The following is a 27,347-nucleotide window of genomic DNA, read 5'->3' as shown; positions in this document are numbered from 1 at the left end:
GGTATGAAAAATGCAATTTATTTATGTTTTAGAATTATTTCAGTGTGTTTTGCATTTATTTCGTAAATTTAACTCAGATAAATCGTTATAATTTACAATCTGACAATATGTTCTCGAGTCGCGCTTGACCGCGTGCCAGCGCGAAGCGCCCACCGATGCCTAGCAACGGAGAGTATACCTACAACAGATCAAAATTAATGAATGAATGATAAATAAGTAAAAATTTAGTTCAATTATATGATTATATCCTTTTTTGAACATTACATTTAATTTATATGCAGGATTTTCGTGTTTGGTTTCGTTCAAAAAGTGTTTGTTATCAAAAACAATGGAATTTAATGTGAATAATCTGATATAGATGAAGATACACTACTGGTCTTTGCGTCGTCGTTGCGTTGAAGGTTTTGCCTTATGACTTTTTTTTGTATTTTTCTCTCAAATGTGATGAAAAACATTGTGTGTAACTCAGGAGGTAAGGATATTAAATACTCGTGTCTATATTCACTCCAGCCTGCGGCTGTCGTGAATATATCAGGCACAATGTATTACACATACCATCGGACCCCTCTGACGTTAATGCAAATGGATGGGCCCTTTGCAACACAAATGTGGCGATAGCAATCGTCCCATCGCGTACGTGATATCAAACGTATCTGTAAACCTGTGTTTCAGAGGTAGCTCTTATTACGACGGCGTAAGATCTTTCAGGACGGTTCAATGTCTGAGCTCATTACGTTTATCAGCTTGCGTAACTATTTGCTAGACGGACGCTGATCAGTTGCAAGGAGGCAGGACTCGTGTACGGTAAGTCCAAATTGTTTTGTTTTTGAGTGAAAAAAAAATAATATTTTTTTTCCTTTCTTTGGGTGTTTGTGTATTAGGTACAACCAGAGTGATTTTTATTTAAAATTAGGATACTAATGTATCTTTTATTAATTAATAATAACTAAGATTTGAAGAATAATAATATGAATACCTATGAATATGTCATTGGTATATTGTATTATGTAGTGAATTCTATAATAATTACGGTTACCCGGTGTGAATTTAGTCGGGGTAATTTAACAATAACATTAACCAAGTCAAATAAAAATATTAAGAAAAACCTTCAAGGGTGAAGTTCAGCATAAATAAAAATGAACATTACTACGTTACTTCTACTGAATTAAATTAAATTATATTGTTATTAAGTAAAACTAGTTTAAACAATAATAATCAGGCAGGTCACGCTCACTAGGTGTCGCTCTGCGTCATGTGACGGCTCATATCGTGCCGGCAGCCGGCAGGTGGCGACTGGCGATATTACTTTATCGTCTCATCTTACTCAAAACTTCGTGTGATCTTGTCCTTTATAAAAATGCTATTATCCTATACTATTTAAATTGACGCTAATAATACATTATGCTATTTTCACGATACGCTTGCAGATCAAAAACGCATACGAAATTACGAATAGGTAAATGCTCGTACCAACATCACTGCATTGCGCAGCAACAATTCGGATTTATGTAGGGTTTCTAAACTTAAGGACAAGTGACTATCAAGCCGATTCCCACCGGCTTGCCTAAAATTGATTACCAGTAAAGTACCTAATGTTAAGGTAGGTTTCTTTTTGCTCAGTGTTGCCTAGCAAAAATTTTCACCAGCCGCCACTGGTGACTATTTATATATGATAATAACATCTCTGGCTGGCACCATCTCAATGAAATTGAGCAGATTGATATAACTGCCATGCCTGTCCGACAAATGCGAATAGTTATTCTATTATTTGAATTATTCATTATACCATGACAGTAGCCTTACCATGACTTTTTTGAGTTAAAAAATACGTTACGTTTTCAGTGAGAGTTACGGAAAATGTATGGAAAAACTGAACAGCGCTCCAAGCGGAAACGCTCACGTACTAAAATTTTCATCGGTACCATAAGTTATTAACGTGTTTACTCCGAGTTTTCAATACGTTCCTAACTTTACAGCTAAGGCGCTCTCTTTCTAACTGTATGAAGTCAATAGAACCAGAACTATTTGACAGTCTCTAGTGAAAACTCAATACTTTACGTGAGTAATCATTGACAGTCACTAGCGTAAAAGTAAACCACCAATTCACTGTGATGTGTCATTACTGTCAAATTATATAACAATCCCACAACATTTTCACGATTATATTTGCAATTTTAAATACAATTATGACTAATATGTATTAATTTATAATATTACGTGAAATTCAAGAACAGCTTAAATGTAGCAGTTAGTCAGTAGTTCGATAAAAAGATAAACCAGTGATGAAACCAGTGTTTGATACTTTTACAAAGGTAATGAGTTATATTTATTCATCATTTTGTACTGTTTAGCTACAGTTGAGATGATTATATTGGTTGCTTTCAGAAAAAGAAGATATTATTGAAAACAATATTTCCATGCCAGCCGTATGGTATTCAGCAAACCCAACGTAGAAGATTGTTCAAATTGATAATGATTGAGGCAGTTAAGAATCAACTGATTGTGATTACCTACAGCAGCAGGCAGTACCAATTCATGGGCATGTTAGTTCCTCAATGCACAATACTTGTAGTCACCATAACACCATGGGTATATATTAGACTCGTGGGTATATATTAGAAGTGAACCAAAGGAAAAAACTTCAAAAAAATTATCCTATTACTGAAATAAAGTATCTCATTCTGTGACTTTGTTTATCTTGTAATATTCTTGAGTAACAGGCTAAGTATTTAATAAATTGATGTGAAACGAAAACTAAAAACCTAAAATTCAGCGTTTTCGTACATATCAAACATCAATTACAACGACATCGACATAGGTAACGACAAAGTCTAAGGTAAGGTATAGAACTTTTGAAGGCGACAAGCCATTATGGGGTGTATATGAAGATTATAATTTGATACAAAAGTGAGTAGAAAAAGCATTTTGAAACAAGTAATAGTTATTTGTTATACAAGGGGCAAAGTTGTATTTTAACGCCGAGTGTGGAATTGAAAAACGAGCAAGTGAAAGGATTCTATAGTTGAACCACGAGCGAAGCGAGTGGTTCGAGAATAGAATCCTGGACTTGCGAGTTTTTTAACACACGAGAAGTAAAATACACTTGCACCCGAGTGTAACACAAAACTTTTCCCCTCACTATAGCGAGGAAACTACAACGCAAAAAATGCGTTTATCACTGCTTCCAGTTGTTCCACAGGTGGTAAATCATCTTTATTACTAGATTCACCTACTTTTGTCAATTTTAAAGCAGTTAATTTGACTTTATTCAAGGTCAAATTACTTTACCCACTAGTGGATAAAATGCGTTTTTACCCGCTGGTATTAAAGGACAAAACACGTGTTTCCAAGCTAGTGAGGGGAAAAAATTGTATCTAATTTTTTGGCAGGGCACGTAGCCAAATGCACAAACGATTATGATTAAAATCGTTATCGTAGCTTAGCTATCTCTATCACTTTTCCGTATTGACATGACAGAGCTAGACTGAATTTCGATCGGCGTTTAGCGCATAGATTTAAAGTCCATGGTTCAGTGTCAACGATTGACATTTCAGCTAAGTCCTATCCAAGCCTCCCTAATAACAAAGTTTGAGAAATGCATATACTCATCCTTGACTTCTTTATGAATTAGATAATGTATTGAAAAGGGATGGATATATGCTAGTTATTTCTCTTTCTGGTAGGTGGTCAGTAGGTTCTTGTTTTGCTAGGGATGTTACTTTGTCGATTCTATTATCGATAAAATACACGCTTACTCATGTTCTCACCTTAAAAATAATATAAACTTGATACATATAAAAGTAACGAAAACATACAATATCTATTATAAATATGTCATTAGGATTATTGTGGCTTTTTGACCATGAAAGTCACATATTCATACTGTATTCTTGGATAACCAATCTAACCATACCTACGGATTGCAAATAAATGGGTTGTTTATGTACTCAGTACCTACATAACCGCTCATTATTCTTCTCTTACTAAGGCCCACTGGCCCATATCACATTATCATATATATTTCATCATAGATGTGTATGTCTCCCTTCTTCTTTAACGCGAAGAAAAAGGACGGCATGTTGTCTGTGATCATGTGATTTCCATGATAGTGCAATATCGGCCTAAATAGTATGTGAAAAAAATACGAGTATATGAGAAATCAATACATTCTTCTCTTCTCATTACGCAAAGACCTAAGTAAAATGCTTTTATTTAGCATCTATCTCATGTGAAGTCCACCACTCAGAATCTACTTACCTTCTCTACCAAATGGAAAATAAAACAAACGGCAGTGTAGGTGACATAATTTATTATTTCAATAGTTTCAACTATTTTTAGTTTCTTTTAATCATCTATGAGAATATCTGGAAAAACTATAAAATATTAATGGTTGAGTTCGCTAGACCTGTTACATTACCAGGTCCGTGATGCCTACCAATAAACATTCATGTCCTTATTATTGAATGAATGTCGATAGGGTTATTATCCCTGACGTCGATAAAAATTACACATTTTTACGCATCACTATCATATAAACATAACCTAAAAACAGTTTGAAGAAATATCGAAAAAACATGAATAAAACTATGCAGAATTTAATACGGCATTAGTTATATATAAACTATCAATATCGTTTTTTATGTTTCGTTTAGATCCTACAAATAATATTATCAATAATTGAACGTAATTCGCTAATGAAAGGTTACATGTTCTTGGCAGTTTTCTTTTCACCATGTACGTGAATTACAGTCCTTAATCACACAGGTCACAGTCACATAAGGCACTTGAACACATCACAAATAGTAACACAGCAGGTTAATCAACAATCTATTAGGAATAAACACAATATAATTAAAAATCGGCCAGATGACCGCCGAGATATTTGACTTAATATAATACGACTATGTACAGTTGTCAAAGGTGGACACCGACTGTGAAAGATAAACACATATTTAATTTAGCCGTATTGTAACTACTAAAAGGCAACCAAAAGGCAACTTGACAATCGTTTAGTGACCACCTTCGGGAAAACGAAAGAAGTTCCGGATTTTTGTCGCATTCGCTCATAAACAAAACGTGATAGTGTGTTGTGAGTAAGATTCATGTCACCATGCTCTTATTTTAGCATGGCTTCCATGCTTTAGTTATACTTCCGTGGTCCTATCCTAGTGTCAAAGTTGACAAAGCTAATTTTTTTAATTTATTGGGAGCATTGGCAACTTGGCAATCAGCACAAACATACAATATTTATAATTGTTTATAATACAACATACAGCAGAAGAAACAATTACAGGAATAACAATTACTTTGTTAATCATAAAAGTAATATTGCACATATTGTAATGCTAAACTTATGACTATTTAGTAACTACACAATACAATGTTTTATGAATGAAAAGAAGTATTTTTGAACAATTACAAATTATTTACAAAGCGCCAATAGTGTGCATAATAAATTCATAAATTATAGGGTTTATGCCTACAGCCTTCAAGTTCATTTCCCGGTTCTTTGCTTGGCGGAAAATCCCAACAAACCCTAATAGGGATAGGGGTAGGGTTAGGGATAGGGATAGGTCGATTGGTCGGCAATCGGTAATTGTAAGCGATAATGCGAGAAAGTACTTTTTACCCACCGACAATAGTGCCCAGATACGGAGCCACAGAGAACCTCCTATAGAGTAGCAATCTTGTATATTTTGTTCGCGATACGAGTCACCAGTGCTAGGGGTGCGAGGAGCGGGCGGGGAATGTGTTAAGCGCGCTGTGATTGGCCGTTTCAAGGACGGCGGGCAGTCGCGCCAGATGAAAGGGACTATCCCTCTACTGACGCGTAATTGGCCAATGTAAATTGACCTATGCCGGCTCTGAATAAATTATAAATATGACTTATTTGTGGAATGTAATGCCGTCTGTTTTTAAATTTGAGCTTCTTGTTACCTTTCCACACCATTTCACACTACAGGTGGACATCTTTAAGGCATCAAAATACCCTTTTTAAATTTTTTTACTGCGAAAAACAAGCGCTGCTTTCGGGTCTGTTACTTGGTCGCTACTGATCGGGCACGGCGAGCGCCCGCGCTTATATCAGTGCAAATACTAGGAAGGCTGGCGACCGCGAATCGTCTTGTAATGGATGTCTAATTGTCTATAGGGGTTGGTCTGTGTACGGAGCTATGTGAGTTCTGTTGTACAATATGTAATTTCCTCAGTGTATATAGAATACATACCTACTGGTACCTACTACCTACGCTGTGGTTGCTGTGTAACATTTGTACAACCACTGCAAGCATTTCTTTTTAAAAACAATAGTAATATGAGTAATTGAAAAAAACGCAGACAAACGTCTGCATAGAAACCGACGGATCCAAATGAAAATTTTATTATTTGTATATGTTTGAATAAGAATTTTTTAGTACGCGAGCGAAACCGCGGGCAAAAGCTAATTCTATATAAGATGCTATGTACCCTTTTTCTGTAAAAAATATTTCTATTTCTTTACTACTCAAGAACATCACAAATAAACAAAGTCAATTAATGAAATACTTTATTTTAGTAACAGGATTATTTTTTGGAGTTGAGGTTTTTTCCTTTATTGGAGCACTTCTATACATATACCTGTGATGATCATGGCCAATAATACCATTAAGTGCATCGCGGAACAAAAACACCTATAAATTGGTACTGCTTCCCTCTGCTGCCCTAAGGTTTTGAGTAGCGTAACTGCCAGAGTGCCACAGTATTAATATAAATTGAACCATCTTCCATGTTGACTGAATACCATACGGGTTTGTTCGGAAATATTGATTTCAATCATAGCTTCCGTCATCTTTCTGAAACCAAAAACTGCTTTGAGCATTATAATCATCTCAATTGTAAATAGTACAATATGATGGCCAAAAATAACTCATTACCTTATTTGATTTGTTCACTGGTTTATCTTTTTATTCAATTTTAGCTAATCTTGAATTTCACGTAATATTATAAATTAATGCAATATGTTAGTCATAATTTTATTTAAAACTGCAAATATAATTGTGAAAATTCCGTGTGATTTTTGTATAACTTGACAGAAATGTCACGTCAAAATGGTTTGAGGCCTACTACCGAATACCGAAGTTATCGACATGTGGACATGAGTCTCTTTTACTCTTATCAGTATAAAGTGAAAGAGGAAGAATCCCTCAGTGCGTATGTTTCGAAATTTGCAGTAGACCCTATATTGACAGATTTCGATAGGTAAATTACATTTACTTATGATTTTAGTTCCATCGCGTAAACACCAGAGGCGTAGCATTCGCCTATAGTTCTTTCTCCGTTTATTGATAAACTTAGAAAGGGATAGAAAGGGATAGAAGCAGCTTCTTTGGCGTGAAGTTAGGCACAATATATTGTAAACAAACGTAAACTCACTTACTTTCTGAGTAAAGTAATACGGCTCTCACTTGGGCAGCCCATGGTAACGGTATATAATGAGCAAAATAATCTTCTAAATTAAGAGTACTTCCGTAGATTTTTGTTTGCATAATATTTAGGCAGTAAAAAGTTGTCCATCTTCTTCCTATTTCTGTTTTGATAGCGAGTCTTGTGTGTTGGGGATGCAAGATACCTAACACTCCTCCTCGCTTCGCTCGTCGTCGTACCTAACGGTGCCTCTGGGACTGTATTTCATTTCCTTTTTGCTATCGTTGTTTTGTTCATACAAAGTACCTAAGAATTATGCCATAGCAAATTTGGTAGGACTTATATTCTACTAAAAAACTAAGTAACCTAACACTAACCCACTTTTCTGCTAGCAGAAAATAATTCTGCTTCTATACCTCTAATATTATACTATACGATTAACACGGTACTTTTTTTTAAATGCCATGTCGGTGGTAAACAAGCATACGATCGGCCTGATGGAAAGTGGTCACCGTAACCTATGGACGCCTGCTACTCGAGGGGTATCATATCCGCGTTACCGACCCATTAGAAGCTTATACACTCCTTTTTGCTGTGTATTTATTATAAAATGATTTGGTACGCGTTCCCTTATAGAGATATTTAAATACTACTCGTGGTTTACGGGTCGCAAATACAATGTTTGAATAGAATAAGTAGAATAGAATAGAATAAACATTTATTCGTGAACACAGGCAAGACAAAATACACATAATAACAACAAGACGGAAAGGAATAAAGTGCCACGAAATGGCCTCATCTCAGCGTGTTGCTGGTGACTTCCAGCGCTGATTTTCCGATGGGACCATCGTTTCCATAAAGAAACGATTTTATATGTTTTTTTTAAAAAAACCTACTTCCCAGTAATTTTTTTAGTTGCCTCCGCAATTTAAATACTACTTTAAACGATGAGCTAAGTATAATTATTTAGGTGCTAACATTTATATGACTACAAATATTAAAAATCTTACGCTTTACAATACTAGGTGCCAATTATTATTAGATAAAAACCTATGTACTCGTAGCAATTTGGAGAACTAGGTACCTAGGTATAAGTATCGACTTTCAAAGTATTGATTATAGTTACCTAAAGCGTTTTGAACAAAGGACTATGATTTTCGAAACTGAGATCGTTCGATTTAAAGTGTAGTAGGAAATGCATCTTGCAGAATTTCGTAGGTACATTAGCAATCTTGATGTTCACTATTCCAATATCATAAAAAAAATTTCAGGAACCAAAACCCTAACTCAAAATGGCAGAAAACATTCTCGAACCAGGGAAGGTGATCAAACCGATCATCAACCACGACGAGGTGAAGCTGTTAGTCGAGCGGCTGTACGGCATCTCCGTGCTGGAGCTGAAGGAGCTCAACAGCTACGACGACAAGAACTACAAGATCACCGAGGACCCCAACGTCAAGAACCCGCTGATCACGAAACACTGCGAGTACGGATACGTGTTGAAGATCACCAACTCCATGGACACGCTGGAACGCGAAACGATTGAGGCGCAGAATGAGATTATGAACTTTTTGAGTAAGTGCTAAGTTTGGTAATACACCAAGCATGCGTGTACCGGTTCAATCCTCGGCAAGAGTAACATGAGTCACGATTTTAGGGCATGTTCCATTTATTCACGATGCAAGTTCAAGTGATAATTAATCTTTAAATAATTGTTACTTTCCCAATATATGCATAGATCCCTTCAATTGCAGCTGTAGTTTAAATAAACACCCAATGAAGTCGTGACTCACGTTACTTTTACGTGGATTCACCCTACCTATAATGCTTTTAACTGTTTATCCACTCTTAATTTTCATCAGAGCTCAAGCACTGTGTAGTTGGAACAAATTCGCCTATAGTTTAAAAAAAATCTGGTTTTTATATTACGTTAATTAGTATTCTAGGCTATAACAATCATTTCCGTTCCAGACACCCGGTCAGTGACGTGCCCAAAGCCAATCCGCAATGTCTACGGCCATATGTACTCCGTGGAGACCATCGCTGGGAAGCAGCACGCCGTGAGGTTGCTCGAGTACGTGCCGGGCGCTCTGCTGAAGGACGTGCCAAGGAGCGACGCGCTCATGTACCAGGTCGGCGAATTCGTCGCCAACATCGACAACAAGCTGCAGGTAACGTGATCCCTGAAGATGATACTGTATGGAGACCCTCGCTGGGAAGTGGGAAGCAGCACGCCGTGAGTCTGCTCGAGTACGTGCCGAGCGCTCTGCTGAAGGACGTGCCCAGGAGCGACGCGCTCATGTACCAGGTCGGCGAGTTCGTCGCCAACATCGACAACAAACTGCAGGTACGGTGACTGACCCCTGAATTGTTAAGACACCATCACACTTCATGGAGACCCTCGCGGAGAAGCAGCAAGACATGAGGCTGTTGGGTACTTAGTGATTCTCCGGCATTCGTCTGCCGTTATGCTTATTACACACAAAAAGCGAACCGAGCGGTATATGAACCAAAATCACATACCCTTCGGTTCGCTTTTGTGTAAATTTGTCTCAGTAAGTAGCTGTAACAGAGTTTTTGCGAAAAAAGAATAATCGTGTAGGTACCCAATTCCTTTATGTTTTTTTTACATTCATCACCTCGTCTCCTTCCACACAGCCTAGAATTTAGGTGGTCTGTATGTCATCGGTCATCGGATTTTTTAAACATTTTCCAAAAAGTGCTAAATTCGTGAGTCATTTCAGGCACTTCAGCAGTAAATAAGGTCAAGAATATATGTCATAGTGGCCGTACAAAATCTCCAAAATGCTGAATGCCTGAATTGACTGCGACTAATACTGTATACAACAAAACGTGGTTTATTGATGATTTTGTGTTTATGAACGTAACAAGTGCAATGCACGGTTTATAAGCATGTTAACGACGATGACAATGGACGGCCTTGGGCGCATGCGCTTGTCTTACATGTCAGCTGATAGTTACCTACCTACCTACCTAGTTATAGATCACTCGAACAACACAACTGGGACAAGGATGCGTGGGATTGCTCTGACGAGGGAAAATGTTAATGAGTGGACATTATATTAAAAAAATGTAGAGCCACTGATTCTTAAACGGCAGCGTCAAGTCAACGGAAAACTTATGGGGCCATCTGTCTGTTTTCTTTTTCTTATTCACCGGAGCGATAGCGCAGCGCAGCGTAGGTCTCGGTTTTGCTCTTTGTACTTAGTAGTGTTGTGCAAGTTGCGGAAACTTTCCAAAAAAATCTTAGATTTCACGAAACTTTCATGAAAAATAAAGGGAATTTAAATTGATGAAATGGAAAGTTTCCATCCATACAATTGTCCATACAAAGTATGGAAAGTTTCCGAAGTTTTCCTATGTGAATATTTCAGAATTTTGGAATCTTTCCGTCGGCACATCAGTACTTTGTAGTATCCGGATGTTCTCCTACACGGAGAAAAAAGTCTCGTCCATGATACCTAAATAGTGTAATCTGAACGAGAAAATCTAGTAAATTCTGGGACAATTGTTCACATAGTATAAATAACTAAACTAGTCTGTTTAAATGCGTTGAGCTTAGTGAACTAGTTATCTTGTAATTGCTACACATTAAAATAGCGTGTATTACTAGAATATTTAGTAATCATAACACGTGGACCGTACAAATAAATAATATTTTCTTGCAGATCTTAATAAATGAAATGTGAACTTGACAATATATTCTTGTAAAGGTAATATATACATTACGTATCATAAAATAATAATATTGTAAGGGTCACACAGTCAAATTGTGTGTATTACTAGATTATTCAGTATTTATAACAAATGGAGTGTCTAAATAAACAATAGTTATTTGTTATACAAGGGGGCAAAGTTGTATTTTAACGCCGAGTGTGGAATTGAAAAACGAGCAAGTGAAAGGATTCTATAGTTGAACCACGAGCGAAGCGAGTGGTTCGAGAATAGAATCCTGAACTTGCGAGTTTTTTAACACACGAGAAGTAAAATACATTTGCACCCGAGTGTAACACAAAACTTTTCCCCTCATTATAGCGAGGAAACTACAACGCAAAAAATGCGTTTATCACTGCTTCCAGTAGTTCCACAGGTGGTAAATCATCTTTATTACTAGATTCACCTACTTTTATCAATTTTAAAGCAGTTTTTTTGACTTTATTCAAGGTCAAATTACTTTACCCACTAGTGGATAAAATGCGTTTTTACCCGCTGGTATTAAAGGACAAAACACGTGTTTCCGAGCTAGTGAGGGGAAAAATAATGTAAACTCCACAAGAAATTCTTGTAAAGGTTATAAAACTCTAGTTAGGCCAATAATAGGTATCGTTAAGAATACAAGTCATCTGATATATATTACATTCTCTTCATTTATGTAAACTTCATTAAATGGTTGATAGAACAAGAAAGTTAGTTACAGCAACTGCATTTATGGTACTCTCTAATAAATATACAATTGCCTTAACGTGTTATATTTTTATCGGTACCTATGAATTTGTCTGTGCACTGTATAGACAACTAACATTTCTTGTAAATGTAAAAAAAGGTTTGTTGTCTATACAAGGTGGTTCAGTAGGATTAAAGCACAGTATAAAACCAGTAATAACTCTTCTTACAAACTTCACGCCGCGCGGTGTGTCCCCCTCCCTCCCCTCGCATGCGGCGAAAACATGCGAAACTGGTGATTATTGGGCTGGACAGTCGGGGCCGCGTTTGCGCGCTGTGTTGACGTGTTGAGTTCGGGAGAAAATGACGTCAGCACCGAAGACATATTTTCGTTACTGTAGTGTTTATGGGTGTATGGAAAGTTCTCAAAATGCGGAAATGTCATTCTTTAGAATTCCTAGACACCCAGAAAAGTAAGTGGTTGTTATATATTTGCAGTGTTAGGTACATTATTGCTTACGTAAATGGCGTAAAAGTGAGATTTAAAGCTAGAATGACACATTAAAATCAATAAGGATTTATCTGTAACGACATTTAGGTAGATGCTGCGATCTATCTAGCTCGAAAGTTTGGTACCTACTTAAATATTGTGCAAACATCTATTCAAACATTTTATGTAAATATGATTTCGTCAGTATTTAAGAAACAAATACGTACTTGAATCTTTATTAGATAAAAAGGTAGAAAGAGCGTTGGTACTAGCATAGCGCCATACACAGTTACTAATACGAGTAGGACAGTAGGTACCTACGTTTCTAGTTCAAACGAATCTTTTTTTTATTGTGATGGATTGGGTGTATTCTAGAGAAAACATATAAAATGAACACTTAAATTAACGCTTTTGCAATTATTGTTACACAATCTACTATTGCGCGTATGAGAGTAATATATTTATAATGATTTTTTGTGTCTTCAATACTGACTAATGTGGTGTCATGACGTGGTATTGTTATACTAAAACCTACTTACAGTTAATAGTACCTATTAGATTTACAACAACTTACATTGTACGAAGTCGATTATAGTAACGTTGTACATGTACAACCCTGCGTGACCTTGCGCAGTAGTAACGACCGCGCCGCCGCTGCCGGAGATTAACTACTGATATATCCTTATACTGTGATTAAAGGCTGAGCCACGCCTGATACGTGTACGTAGACGTGTGCGTGGCGTGCGCGCTGTAAAGTACGAATCTTCAAAAGAGATGATACATCGCTAGACACACACGGGTAACACGTCACTCAAGCGGTGTAATCTCTAATGAGGATTCGTCATTTACACCGCGTACGCTACGCGCACGTCTACGTACACGTATCTGGCGTGGCTCAGCCTTTAATCCTACTGTACCACCTTGTATAGACAACAAACCTTTTCTTACATTTACAAGAAATGTTAGTTGTCTATACAGTGCACACACAAATTCATAGGTACCTACCGATAAAAATGCAGGTTGTTAGGACCAGTTCCAAGAGACAGAAGCCTAGAGTTGAAACTGGGATCCGGAAACCTGGGTCACCCAGCATATGGAATGGATGCTATGAGCGGTGAAAATTGGTGAATCTGAAAGTAAATAAAATAATTATATAATTTGTTAAAAATATATATTTCAACGATCCTTAGTGCAAGACTTTGTTCATATATTCGTCAGTGTTAATAGAACCGTCCTTTATTTCGTCCAAAATTTATATTTTGCAGAATTTTTCCACTTTTGTTCCACAGTATGGCATGGGTCACAGGAAACTTACAACCATTGTAAATCATCTGAAAAAGACATTAAAATTTCTATGAATAAATTTTACAATAAGTAATATTCTACGTCCACTTCAGATATATATAAAGACTGTCCACGATAAAAAGTGGTCATATATAACATGGTAAATCTTTTGATACAATGAGAATTTATAAGCAGCATGTTTGTCAAATAATTTGTAGATATCAAACTACATTATAAAAATACAAACAAATTATAAACTTTAGGTGGCCTATGAATTTTAGCAGTATGTATCTCATGATAACAATATTTTTTTGTACAGTGTCTTCTTGCAGTCTTTAAGTACAACAGTTTTAATGACAAAAATATTTTTTTAATGTTTAATTATAATAGCCAAAATATACCCTATTACATACTGATTTTACGATAGTAATCATTTTTCTGATTGTAATCAGATTAAGAAAGTACTGAGATTTTCTAACTTAGCTGAATTCGACTTTTTGACACTCTTTGGCTCTCCGTACAAAAACAACTGTCAGTGCTTGGAGTAAGTAGAAAGTCTTCCTGACTCCCAAAAGTCGAAATGAGTTTCAAAAAGTATTTTTTTGTTTGCTAAGATGTCATTCTCATGTGTGATAAACAGCTTATAAAAATATAAGTATTTATAAAATTGTGCCAGGAAGCGTGTGAAGTTTGTTAAAAAACGCTGTACAAGAAATGAAATGCTTGATGGTATACATTCGGCGAAACCTCAGACACACTAAAGCATTATAAGGAATAGCTTTAATTATTATATAGTTTTATGTATATAGATTTATCAAAATATAATATTGCTTCAAAATGTGCATTCAGGAAGAAAGATTTATCATGTTATGTATGACCACTTTTTATCGTGGACAGTCCTTATTAGTTCAGTATTTAGATTTTGCCCACGTAATGTCGTATGAATTTGTATGCAATGTAAAATGAATACAACATTAAATGCCTTTTTACTCACCATTCTAATTATCTACTAAGTTCTACATGTACGGTACATGACTCACCTGCTTTTGCCAACTTTGCCATCTCCCATCCTTGCAAGAGTTTTTGCACCTCTTCATCCATTTCCTAAAATGGAAACTACCAAACGAATGGATAATACGTAGTGAGTAAGTTTATCGATAAATAATATAACCTCTCATGACACGTAAATGGCCGCCAACCACGCCGCGAGCGCTTTGACAATTTTGACATTGCGTTTCGTTACACAAGCAAAACATTTATTTATGCGAACAATATTTTTGTTATAACAATTATTTTTCGGTGTATATTACGAGAATATCATTGTTATTTTTTACAAGAGGCGCAAAGTAAAATCAACTATACTGCTATAGCATTCACTAAGATATACAATGGTACTTAAACATGGCGTTTCGTTACAAAAACGAAACACATATTTATACTAACTAAATACTTTTTCAACAGAACTATTTGTTCACCAGTATACATTACGAGAATATTATTGTCATTATTTACAAGAGCTGCAAAGTAATACCAACTTATAAAACAGTCATATCAACTATACTGCGATGGCATTCGCTACGATACAAATAATAGAGTTGACAGCGATGCTATGTGCGCATCGCTGTCAACTCTATTTATACAAACTTAATATTTTTAAATATAACTCTTCGTTGAGTTTACATTAAAAGAATATTCTTTTTATTTCTTTACGAGAACTACAAAGTAATGGTAACGTATAAAAAAGTTACAGGAAGTATACTGTGATAGTAACCGCTAAGATTAAGATTGTAAAGATAATTTTAATTTTTTTGGCATTACAAGAAGTTTCTTGTTAATAGAATTATCGTAACCTTTATTCTATTAGTTGTAAATAAAACTAGAGTTCTCGTATATGTAATTCAAACAGAACTGTTTAGTGCATATTAATGTTTGCTTAGTTCTATTGAATTCAAAATATAGTAAACGTAACAATACAGTTGTTTTTATTACGAGATTGTAGTATCAGTTACGATAAATCTATTTTACTAACGTTCTGGTAGTATTGTTAAAATATTTTTTTTCCGTGTAGACCCAATTTATAGCCGACTCTCGTGTTTTGTGAGCAGATTTTATGATCCAATATATTTTTAATCAATCCAGTTTTTGGGAATTGTTTAAAATGCGAAAATTTCCTTAAAGGACTTAACGTCAATAGCGCATAACTATGAAAATAACTTGAAAAACTAAGTGTTTATCAATTTTGCGTTGTCCAAGTATATCGCGAATATCTACAGATCACAGAACCCCTAGTTTAGTTAATTACGTTTTATAGTGAGAATAAAGAACGTAGAACGTTGTTTCTTGATAAATAAAGAAATAAAATGACACCGTGTGATAATACATCATTGCTTCGGGCAAAAAGATAACACTAATCTAAGAGTCAGGAGACACAAGTTAATATTTTTCGAAAAACTGCAAACTGCAAGTTAATGTTATCCGATAAAAAATTGTCACGCGCATACCTAGTGTTGATAAAAAATCAAACAATGGTATCTTAAAACAAATATAGCTCAGCGAGACGTGTGCGATGTGGAATATATTTGATACATTTAAAGGAAACAATAGGTAAGTGGAAGGTTTAACTTTGCCCGGGAAATATACAGTAATATTAGTTATAATCAATACTAAGGCAAGCAATTCGATTTCCTCAGCGGGCTTTTTTTCAGACTCAATTTAGCTCAATTGAAACAGCGAACAACATTAGGGTCAATGACATTTCAGACACGAAACGCATTGGGACATAGGTACTAAGAAGTTTTATGACGTTATGAGCATAGTGCAGCACCGGCAACCGGCAAGTTCGAATGTGCCGGAAGTGCGAATTTTTCAATATTTCCTTTAATTTCAAAATACAGCTTGACAAAAAGTTAAGTTTTATGAAATTGATAATGGATGTCACAATAAAGGTTCAGCGATTATACTGATTATGTAGGTATGTTATTGTGGTAAACATTTACTGCCCAACATCAAAATAATAGGCAACTTGACTGTACTTACAATAATAGTTATTTGTTTTACAAGGGGGCAAAGTAGTTGTTTAACCGCACGTGCCAATATTGATACCCGAGCAAGCGAAAGATTCCAATATTGAACCGCGAGCGTAGCGAGTGGTTCAAAAAGTGGAATCTTGAGCGTTGCGAGGGTATCAAGGCACGAAGGTTAAACAAACTTTGCCCCGAGTGAAACACAACATTTTTCACCAAACCAATATGAACAAAATACTGATTATAAAACGTCAAAATAAATGAAATCCATCAATTTAAACATCAAATCACACACAAATCACATCACATCAAATCACATTTATGATTCAAAATCATCATTTATAGGTAAAATCTAGCAGCCAGATTAAGACATTGAGTTAAACTTTGTATGAAATTACTTTGCCCCCTTGTGGATAAAATGCAATTTTGCTATCTGTTTTCGAATAGCAAAGAAAGCCTTTACCAGTTGGTGTGGTGAAAAATATTTTATACAATGCAGAAATAAAGCATCAGATAGGTAATTATAAGAAAAACAGGGACAGAAGTTATTTTTAACTTCAATTTATATTTTATAAATCAGATAGAAATATGTAAAGTAGGTAAGGAGGAAAGTAGCCTACAATACCAGGTAGGGTGTACCTGTAAATATACTACAATATAATTTTTTACAAAACCCAATACATATCTTCCAGTGATAGATGTTTTGTTTATGTGTTAGTATTTATATATGTCGTAATTAATTTTATATTCCATGCTAAGTAGATAATTTAAAAACAAGGTTAAATTACGCGTAAGCGCCATCTTGTATAGTATGCTGGCACTAACAATACCGCTTCATCAGCCTTGCGTGGAGCTTGCAAGGTTAACTCAGTCGATATGATCCGAACGAGTTGATTTCGCTCCTCGACAGATGGAACCAGTAGGCTCTTTAAGCATCTATCAATTAAGATGTTATGAATGCACTCATGCACTGCCACGAGCAATTCAAATAATTTGCTCGCATCTTTTTAACCGACTTCAAAAAAGGAGGAGGTTCTCAATTCGACTGTTTTTTTTTGTATGTATGTTACTCGATATCTCCGAAAATCGTGGACCGATTTTCAAAAATTTTTTTTTGATTGTATGGGTAAAAATCAACAAATAAATAAACTTTTTAACAAAAAATAAAACCGCCTTCAAAAATAAGCGTGTTACAAAACACGGAGAAACTAAAAAGCCAAAAATAATAAACCTTTAAATTCAGATTTCTTATCGGATTGCAATAATCTAAACATCCCAATTATAAACAAATCAATTATTTTTGGAGTCGGGGCCAGCCTGAGTATGGTTGGGTGGGGCAAACAGGAAATAGCAAGGCGACGAACAGGTCTGGTACCGACTACAAAAATAATTGATTTGTTTATTTGGGATGTTTAGATTATTGCAATCCGATAAGAAATCTGAATTTAAAGGTTTATTATTTTTGGCTTTTTAGTTTCTCCGTGTTTTGTAACATGCTTATTTTTGTGCTTAACATGTTCGGCCAAACAAATTAGGTCCAAAAAAACCGTTTCCATGAATTAACTCCCAGCTAGCTCGAAGTCGTCTAAATACCTTCAATTGGTTCTAAACTATTGAATAATCTCTAAATGAGTTTGCTACAGCGATATACTCTATAATAATAATATAAATGGGAAAGTGTGTGTGTTTGTTTGTCCGTCTTTCACGGCAAAACGGTGCGACGGCTTGATGTGATTTTTTATGTGGAGATAGTTAAATGGATGGAGAGTGACATAGGCTAGGTACTTTTTGTGTCTTTCTAACCTGACCTGCCCCTTCCCTAAAATGGGGGGGTGGAAGTTTGTATGGAGCATTCCGCAATTTAACGCGAGCGAAGCCGCGGGCAAAAGCTAGTACCTACTTTATATATGCAGCAATACTGCTGTCTTCAACGTGTATATATATGTCGCAGTAAGATAGATAAAGCCGTTATATAGTAATAACCCTAGGGATATAATTATACGTCGTAACATAGTTAAACGAAAGCGATTTATTGCTATCTTACTAGGAATATAACTATAATACGTTACTAGTTTAGTCAAATAGTTATATGACTGGATTCAGTTTAGTGAAATGATTGTAAACAGGAGTGTGGCGGTACGGCGGAGGTATAGTTATAACCCTAGGGATATAATTATATGCGTTAAACAAACAAACCACAGTGAAGAATTGTTTAGGGCAAGAATTTGTTAATTATTTCCAATTCAATGTGCTTATTCTCTCTAAACACACAGACGGATGGACAGAGTCGCGACATAAGGGTTCCTTTTGATTTTTTTTTGGTATAGAACTATAAAGAACCGGGACTCCCGGTTCCAGTTCCACTTAGAGACGTATTATAATTATATCCCTTAGACTAAGTTTAATCCAGTGATATAATTATATAACTAAACTAGTACCTACCGTATTATAATTATATTCCTAGTAAGATGGTTATGAATCGCTTTTGTTTAGCTATGTTACGGCATATAATTATATCCCTAGGGTTATAACTATACCTCTGCCGCACCGCCGCACTCCTGCCTACAATCATTTCACTAGACTGAATCCAGTCATATAACTATTTTACTAAACTAGTAACGTATTATAGTTATATTCCTAGTAAGATAGCAATTAATCGCTTTCGTTTAACTATGTTACGACATATAATTATATCCCTAGGGTTATAACTATATAACGGCTTTATCTATTTTACTGCGACATATACACAACATGCTTCTCATACAAGTTTAACAAATTGTTTGCAGAACTTCAACCACTCCGGTCTCGCTGGGCGGGTTCACATCTGGATGCTCAGCAAGGTTCCTGAACTCGACAAGTTTAAGTTTGCCATCAAAGATCAAGAAAAACTCGATTTGGTCGAAGAGGTAAGATGCGTCGTCAATCATCAAGTTGGCAAAATCGGAGCTTATCAGGGAATAATCTCTAATCTTTGTTGTGTTAAGAAGCATAAACAGACACCTATCTCATGTGTTTACTTTTACTTCATTAGGTACAACATTTTCCAGCGAATAACACTTGCCTGCGACGAATTAGGTTCAAGATCTGTGAAATCAATAAGAACTATAAAAAAGAGCTATTTCTGACACTTTCTAATCGTTGCTTTAAATCAGGTGATTGAGGAGTTCAAGTATGCAGTGGTGCCAAGGCTAGATGAATTGGAACGCGGCGTCATCCATGGAGACGTTAACGAAATGAACCTCATCATGGGACAAAAGCCCGGCGGAAGGTAAATGTCTCGACATTTCAACTTTAAGAACTTGCACTTCATACCTTAAGAGACAAATATCCTGTAAAATGTGTCGAGTGTCCATTATTATGCAAGCCTCGTGAACATTAGGTAGTTGTGTCCGCACAGTTCTCTGGGTCACTTGTGGTAGGGTTGGAAATAAACTTAGCGCCTCCCTGTGTAAAATCCTCTATTTACAACTTTATCAGCACAATACTCGTCCACAGTATTTGCTAATCCAGGTTATTTTGTTTTCTAACGGATCTTTCTTTAATGTAGGCCTCTGAGACTGAGTGCATCAGTATTGAAGGTGTGCTGTCAAATCTTGGAAGGGATTATGTTGAGGTAAACCAAGGGACCAAGGGGATGTTGCTTAAAGGCCTTGGCTTGTCTCACATTCATGTTACTCTTAACTTACTCTATTCTGTTGGAAAATCCCTATGACGGGATGACAAAAGCTGAAAATCTAAGGATAATGATCGAATTTGTTTCTGTACAAATTCTTTAACAATAAACAATGTGTATACTAACTAAAGGTGAAACATGGTTTCATGTTGGTACTTTGGTAAGTAGTTAGATAATATTTTTAACCTGAAAATATCTCAAATTATGGGATAGTTTAAGTATTGTGGTTAATAACGTCTGCTAAATCACTGTCTCCACTCCACTCTGGGCGGTGCAATTATAAATTTGTTATAATGTTTCCAGCGCTTCGGACTACCGTATAACTGGCATCATCGACTTCGGAGACATCCAGGACTCGTACTACGTGTTCGAACTGGCTATCGCCATGACCTACGCGATGCTTCTCACAGGGAACCCGGCGACGGGAGGACTCGTGCTGGCTGGATACACCGTCACCCGTCGCCTGCCTGACCAGGAATACCGTCTGCTCAAGGTTGGTCGGCCACAACATACAAATTCGAACCACTGCTATAAACACCTATGCGAGTCTTCTAGATAACTGCCGATGTACGGCTATATATGAAGTCTTGTATTCGACGAGGAGTCAACTGTAATCCAGCTGAATTACTCTAATACTTAATACCGGACGAGACATATCGTCGGGAAAGGTAGTCTCATTGCTATTTGAGCTACTGCTAAAACAATGACCAAAAGTCATCTGAGTGTGACCCTTGGCTGAAGAGGTAAATCGTAATAAAACCTATTTGCTAGTCGTCCTTTGGAGACGTACGTGGTCGGCCACAACATACAAATTTGACCCACTGCTATAAACACTTATGCGAGTCTTCTAGTTAACTGCCGATTTTCAGCTTTATGAGGTCTCGTATTCGACGAGGAGTCAACTGGATTACCTACTCATAATACCAGACGAGACATATCGTAGGGTAAGGTAGTCTCATTGCTATTTGAGCTGCTGCTTCATCACTACATAGTATAAAACAAAGTCACTTTTTCTGTCCCTATGTCCCTATGTATGCTTAAATCTTTAAAACTACGCAACGGATTTTGATGCGGTTTTTTTTAATAGATAGAGTGATTGTAGAGGAAGGTTTACATGTAGGTATAGTACCCGTGCGAAGCCGGGGCGGGTCGCTAGTATTAAACAATGACCAAAGTCATCTGGGTGTGATCCTTGGCTGATGAGGTAAATCGTAGACAAAATACCTATTTATTAGTCCTTTGGAGACATACGGAAATTATGGATTTTTTTTTCAAACCGTCTCAAAAATTTGATTGGTATAATTCGGATTGTGATTTCATTGAATATGAATATTAGAAACGTCCCACTTTGTCGATTACTCTAAAGCCACTTTATAAGTTTATTCATATAAAGATACAAGTAAATCTCGCCTTAACCGACAAAGTGGGACGTTTTACTAAACACACTCATATTTATTTAATCTTCGGTTTTTAGTCTAGCTGGACCGTGACATTGTCCCCATCCCAAGTTCTGGCCCCGTAGCCGAATGACATGTCTGCGATGCGAAACGCCCCAGAAATTTAGTCTGGCTCTGTCGCGCCAATACGCAAGAGCGATAGAGATAGATAGCTACACGGACATAGATCTTTGACATTTCTATTCTGTCCCGCCAGACTCTAGTCTCCGCGCGCCTAGTCCAGTCCCTGGTGATGGGCGCCTACACGTCGGCCAACGACCCCGACAACAACTACGTGAGCTCAACAGAGAAGGCCGGGGGCTGGGAGCTGCTCCGCAAGATCCGCAAGCACCGGCCCAGTGCTGACGAGACCGACCCCACTGACTGGAAGACCATCGCTAACGAATACCTTACCAGGAGTTAAGATGACAGTTGGGGATAGTGATGTGCCTTTCCTGGGGCTTTGGGAAAGGGAAAATCCTCTATGAAGAGAATATTCCCTTCGGAGGGAAAGTTTTTAGGAAATGCTCGTCACTCATTGAGACTCAAAAAATTATATGACGCTCATCTAAGATAGATAAGTGACGTAGCATTTGTAACTCCAAAGTTTATTTGCTAGTTTGAGTTGCAATTTTAATTGTTTGCTATTGGTAGAGGTTGTAGTTGGGCTTTTTAGTTGAATACCTATAATGAAAGTGTTGATGTTATTAAAATGCGAAGATGTATATATTTTCATTTCTGAACTAAGCGCATTTGTAAATATTATTTTATAATTTATTTGAACTATTATTTCGAGTATTTAAATGTTTTACCAAAAGTAATAGAGTGCAACCATAATGAAGTCTAGACAATCATAATTATAAGTACCTACCTATAATGTGCCTATTATTACGTTCTTAATAAAAATAAAAATCTTAATTGTCTTTTGTGTGTATTTTAAGTGTACATTTTTTAACGTTTAATTGCATTTAACGCTAATTATAGAACATCCATTATTGTCCCGTTCCCGTCTCACAGGGCTACCATTTATTACGGCAAACCTAATCATTGTATGTTTGCATTTGCGCAATCTGTAACCGGCTGCCAGAAACTAAGTTGATATGAAAATTTAATTGAACTTCTGCTGTTATAATGTAGTTATACTTCAACAAGCCATTATTATTTCTGGTAGGTACCTGTTTAGGACTTAGATATGCTGTCGCTAGTCGCGACTTTATAGGCTTGGGCCGACCGACCGACCCCGCCTGGCCGGGTCAACGTGTTATAATATAAGTCTGAGACGTCTGAGTTGTCACCTAACGACTTATGACTTATCCGCCTCCATGAAATCACAGAGACAAGTGCAACCAGCCTCGTGGGAACCCCGCCTGTGGTCACATGTTGGACTAATGAGCGTGAAATTGGTACAAATTATTTACCCATCGATCAACTTGACTGGTTTGTAATTAGTAGCCGCGGGTCAAAAGTGGCCGAATCAATCAAAACATCGGCTTAGAAATGTTGCGTTAGGTTTAATAAAGCTAATTTTGACCGGACCATAAAATATAGAAAATATTACACTGTAATGTGCCGCCGTATAGCATTCAGCAATATGTGACATCTCTAATTCTAATTCAATTTACATTTCAGTTCGTCGCCGTCAACGTATTTATGATTAATCCAACAAACATATCCTAAAAAATGTTGATGAACAGTAAAGTTCAAGATCACATGCATTTTTTTACAATATAAAAAGAGTACCTAGTATTACATTGCGATAGGTCAGTGGGAAGGAATACAATGCGAGCTTTGTTTTACAATTTTATCATTATCATGGCCACAGGCCAATCAGCAAAAACTTGCCGTTACCCAACATAATAACAAAAAGCATTATTTGTTTGCTTGTTTTGGAGATAACGTTGAAATTAGGTTAATTAAATCAACTAATGATTAATAATAAATTAGGTATTTTCCTCGTAAATTGACAGTGACTGTAAGTGCGTTTTCACATTATCCGATCCGATATCGGATGTCGGACCGATATCCCATACATTACAGCCGCCATCTTGGATTTTTTCTATTGAAATCTTTCCGACATCCGATATCGGATCGGATAATGTGAAAACGGTCTAACGCCGTGTCCTGCGTGGGCGATGGTCGCGTCGCGCGACCGTCGCCGTCGCGTCTCGTCTCATACTTCGATTTCGTATGCGTCGACGTTTGATTTCGTATGCGTCGCATCGCCGTCGCCCACGCAAGCCACGGCGTGAGGTAAGTACCTAATATGAGACGAAAAACAGTAAATAAAAATTGATCGCGCCACATAAAATACTGAAGCTAATAAAATGTGACAGTTATGGTTCGAATAGCACAATACATCCGATCGTGAGGAGGCAGGCTGCACAGTCACTACCACTAGTTTCACGTTTTACAACTTACTCTTGATAGAATCGTCCCACGATAAGTTTGCAATGATTTTCACAGCCTCGCCAGTGCAGATGTTATTTTAAACGTCAAACTTTGATGAAATTATGACGTTTACTTAACCCTTGCAGAGGCGGGGCTATTAAAATCTATGCAGACTTATCGTGGGACGATTCTAGCGTAAGCGGTAAGAGCGTGCGACTTTCTTCAAGAGGACTGGGGCCCGTTTCTCGAAAGGTACAAGCCTTGTATTACAAGTGCGCGAACTGATGTCTAATCGTATGGGTTGTCATGGAAACACACTTGTAATACAAGGCTTGTACCTTTCGAGAAATGGGCCCCAGGTCGCGGGTTCGTACACTTCGAACCCCGGGTCGTATCAATGAGTTTTTAGCAACTTATGTGCGGAATGTCATTTGATATTCGCCAGTCGCTTTTCGTCGAACAATGTCGTGAGGAGACCGGACTAATTCCAATAAGGCCTAGTTACCCTTCGGGTTGGAAGGTCAGATGACAATCGCTTTCGTAAAACGCCTAAGCCAAATCTTGGGATTAGTTGTCAAAGCGGACCACAGGCTCCCATAAGCCGTGGTAAATGCCGGGAAAATGAGTATGATGACTCGATAGCGTAAACATCACAGAAAATATATAGGTATAATTATACATAATATTATGTTCTTTTTGGTACTACTACTATTCACCTTAATCCATTGTTATTTACCGTGACGTTTACGCTATTGTAAGGACATCACTAGTCGCTGGTCCCCATCCCTAGGCATCGCTGTCAACTGGGCGTCAGACGGACTCAGAGCGTCACTTGAAGATAGCTTGTCATTGAACTTGTATTTTGAGATTCCGTTTAATAAACTGTATAATTAATAGTGGTATCCTGGTGTTTTTACTCTAACAGTTTCAGAAGCGCGATATTAAGTTACCCATATACGCCCGTACTATGTAATTTGTCCGAAATTGACAATGTCATCATTCTCGCGCCGCGCTCATAACCTTTTATTGTTGTGCAACAGTATTTAATTAACACCAGTCGATCTGATTCGACGAGTAAAGACACTAGCACCATATACTACAGTTAAAAGTATCCATTGCAGTTTACGAGATATTCACACTTTGGACTAATATTTGATCATAATGAGTGTGAAATCGGAAGTAAAAGTGATCCAAACACAGTGCTCTGGGGCTGAAATTATCAACATCCACTATAGTAGCCTGTGTTGTGTTTCTTTCTTTCAGATCAACTTAATTATGTACATGTTGAAGATACTAATACTTTTATATACTCACAAAATGTATCACAATAAGTACCACAGTAAGTCCTGGACGGTGAGATGCTAACCACATCCAAGTTGTCATTCACAATTGCTCCGGGCAAAGAGTATTACCAGTATATATAGAGGGGCTGCAGTAGTGAATAATCATTAGCTCACTTGTGTGTTGTGTTTTTGTGCTTCCAGATATGTTTCAGAATACTTAATACATATTGAACCTACTTGTGATATATTGACAATTGTCACGGTGTCACAGTGAAACAGAATATAAGATAAGTTTCAATCTAAATGGCACCTAAATGATTCCTTATAACATGTGACTTTATGGGTTTTATGATCTACAAAGAGAGATGATCATTATCTTGCCCTATTTGTCATATTAAAAATAAGTTTGTCCGGAATGACATGGAATAAGGTATTTATCCTACTCAATAATATTGTGCCATTGCATCTGGCTTATGTAAGTATGCTGACAGTAAATACATTTTAAATTCACTACAGGTTAGTATAATGGATGAGTAAATAAGCATAAGAAAACTTTGACAACTCTTTTGTTACTATAAGTTTTGTCACTTTTACCGGGGACTGTATTTTGAAATCTGTCTTAGTGACATTCTTATGCATATAAACTCTGTATGATCTTGCATTTTTCTAAATGAGGAAACATGTTGCTATATTACATGGCACAAATTCATCAAAAATGTTGATAAAATAATAATAATATTAACATAATAATATTTTGATGAGGTTAATTATGCATCTTTGTAAAACCATAATGTGTGTTAAAATTAAGGGCATAGCACTGAAGTATAGTGTATTGTTGATGCTGTTTTGTTTATAATAGTGCTGGTTTAGCATTGCAAACATTTTTGACAAGAAATGTAATCAATGTAATCATGTTCTAAATTGAACCAAAGACAAATATATTACCTAGACAGACACTTGGAACATTTATTATCATGACATAGTCCAGTGTCCATTTAATGCATTGACAGTGATATAATTTGTTCTTTAAATTACATTCCTTTCCAGATTAATTTATTGATTACAGTAGTTGCCTGCCGGTAATCCGGAGACTATTGACCATAAGTTGAAAATACTTGCATTGATAAGGCATGATTCCAGAAGTTCCTGAGGTTAAATCTTGCTAAAAGCTGGAAACACCAAACTGGATATCTATTGAACTATTTATGACACTGGTAAAATTTGTCATAGCTAATGGTAAGAGATTTTGATATTTATAGACCCGATGGACTTTAACGGTCTACATGCTATACTTGTCTGTTACAACAAATCAGTTTGATTTGGAATTGGGCTTGAAACATGCCAATCAGTTAAGTTTTTAAAAGATGTGCAATAATCTGAGGTAAATAACTTAATTGGAGCTTCTAATAATTTTAACCACTTCACTGCGAAGGAATGTTTCCGAACCGAAGCATGACAAACAGGTTACCGTTTGAAGTTGACAAGTATTGTCTACTTTTAATATGTTCTGTTCCTTGAAATATAAAAATAACTATACACTTCTATTGCTTCTTGATTTCACAAGAATATATATATTTTACATGTTTGTGACTTTTGCAAGAATCAAAAATAATGATATTTTGTTATAAAAACCCATTAACCTGTACTAAGTATTCTTGCATATGCATAGTATTAACACAACTAACAAAATTATGTAGTTGTGCAGGTGGCAGCTATATGGATAATGTTGTGCTTTAAATTGCACATATACCTACAGCTGGAGCACCTCTCTAGTGTGTCTTTTGAAGCATTGTCTGGCAAGCCTGATGGTTTAATCAATAAGCTTATGCACCATGCCTGATGATGATATATAAATACCTTTGTCAAGAACCATTTGGTAAGTGAACAATGATAGATAAAATATTACATTATTTGAATGTAGTGAAACCTCGATAAGTCAAGCCAAGTGCCATAAGATTATTCTTG

General features: G+C 36.5%; 1 protein-coding gene across 1 annotated transcript; it reads left to right on the top strand.

Annotated features, from left to right (window-relative positions):
• Positions 1-678: 678 nt before the first annotated feature.
• LOC125242240 (hydroxylysine kinase) lies at positions 679-22,634 on the top strand. The gene is made up of 7 exons (XM_048150977.1): positions 679-804; positions 8,673-8,976; positions 9,373-9,572; positions 19,389-19,508; positions 19,755-19,870; positions 20,579-20,768; positions 21,929-22,634. Exons 2-7 carry the CDS (start codon positions 8,694-8,696, stop codon positions 22,133-22,135), a joined length of 1,116 nt encoding a protein of 371 aa, XP_048006934.1. The 5' UTR covers positions 679-804; positions 8,673-8,693; the 3' UTR covers positions 22,136-22,634.
• Positions 22,635-27,347: the final 4,713 nt, after the last annotated feature.

The sequence above is a fragment of the Leguminivora glycinivorella genome, chromosome 2 (assembly GCF_023078275.1).
Source record: "Leguminivora glycinivorella isolate SPB_JAAS2020 chromosome 2, LegGlyc_1.1, whole genome shotgun sequence".
In the NCBI taxonomy this organism is placed as follows: domain Eukaryota; kingdom Metazoa; phylum Arthropoda; class Insecta; order Lepidoptera; family Tortricidae; genus Leguminivora; species Leguminivora glycinivorella.
Note: the sequence above shows the minus strand (reverse complement) of the source record. Positions and strands in the feature narration are given on the sequence as shown.

What these genes read in the sequence shown, in the direction of transcription:
- LOC125242240 (XM_048150977.1), top strand. Translation starts at nt 8,694, where the DNA reads ATGGCAGAAAACATTCTCGAACCAGGGAAGGTGATCAAACCGATCATC. An exon ending in TGAGATTATGAACTTTTTGA is followed by an intron (nt 8,977 to 9,372) that starts GTAAGTGCTAAG and finishes TTTCCGTTCCAG; the next exon opens with ACACCCGGTCAGTGACGTGC. An exon ending in AACTCGATTTGGTCGAAGAG is followed by an intron (nt 19,509 to 19,754) that starts GTAAGATGCGTC and finishes GCTTTAAATCAG; the next exon opens with GTGATTGAGGAGTTCAAGTA.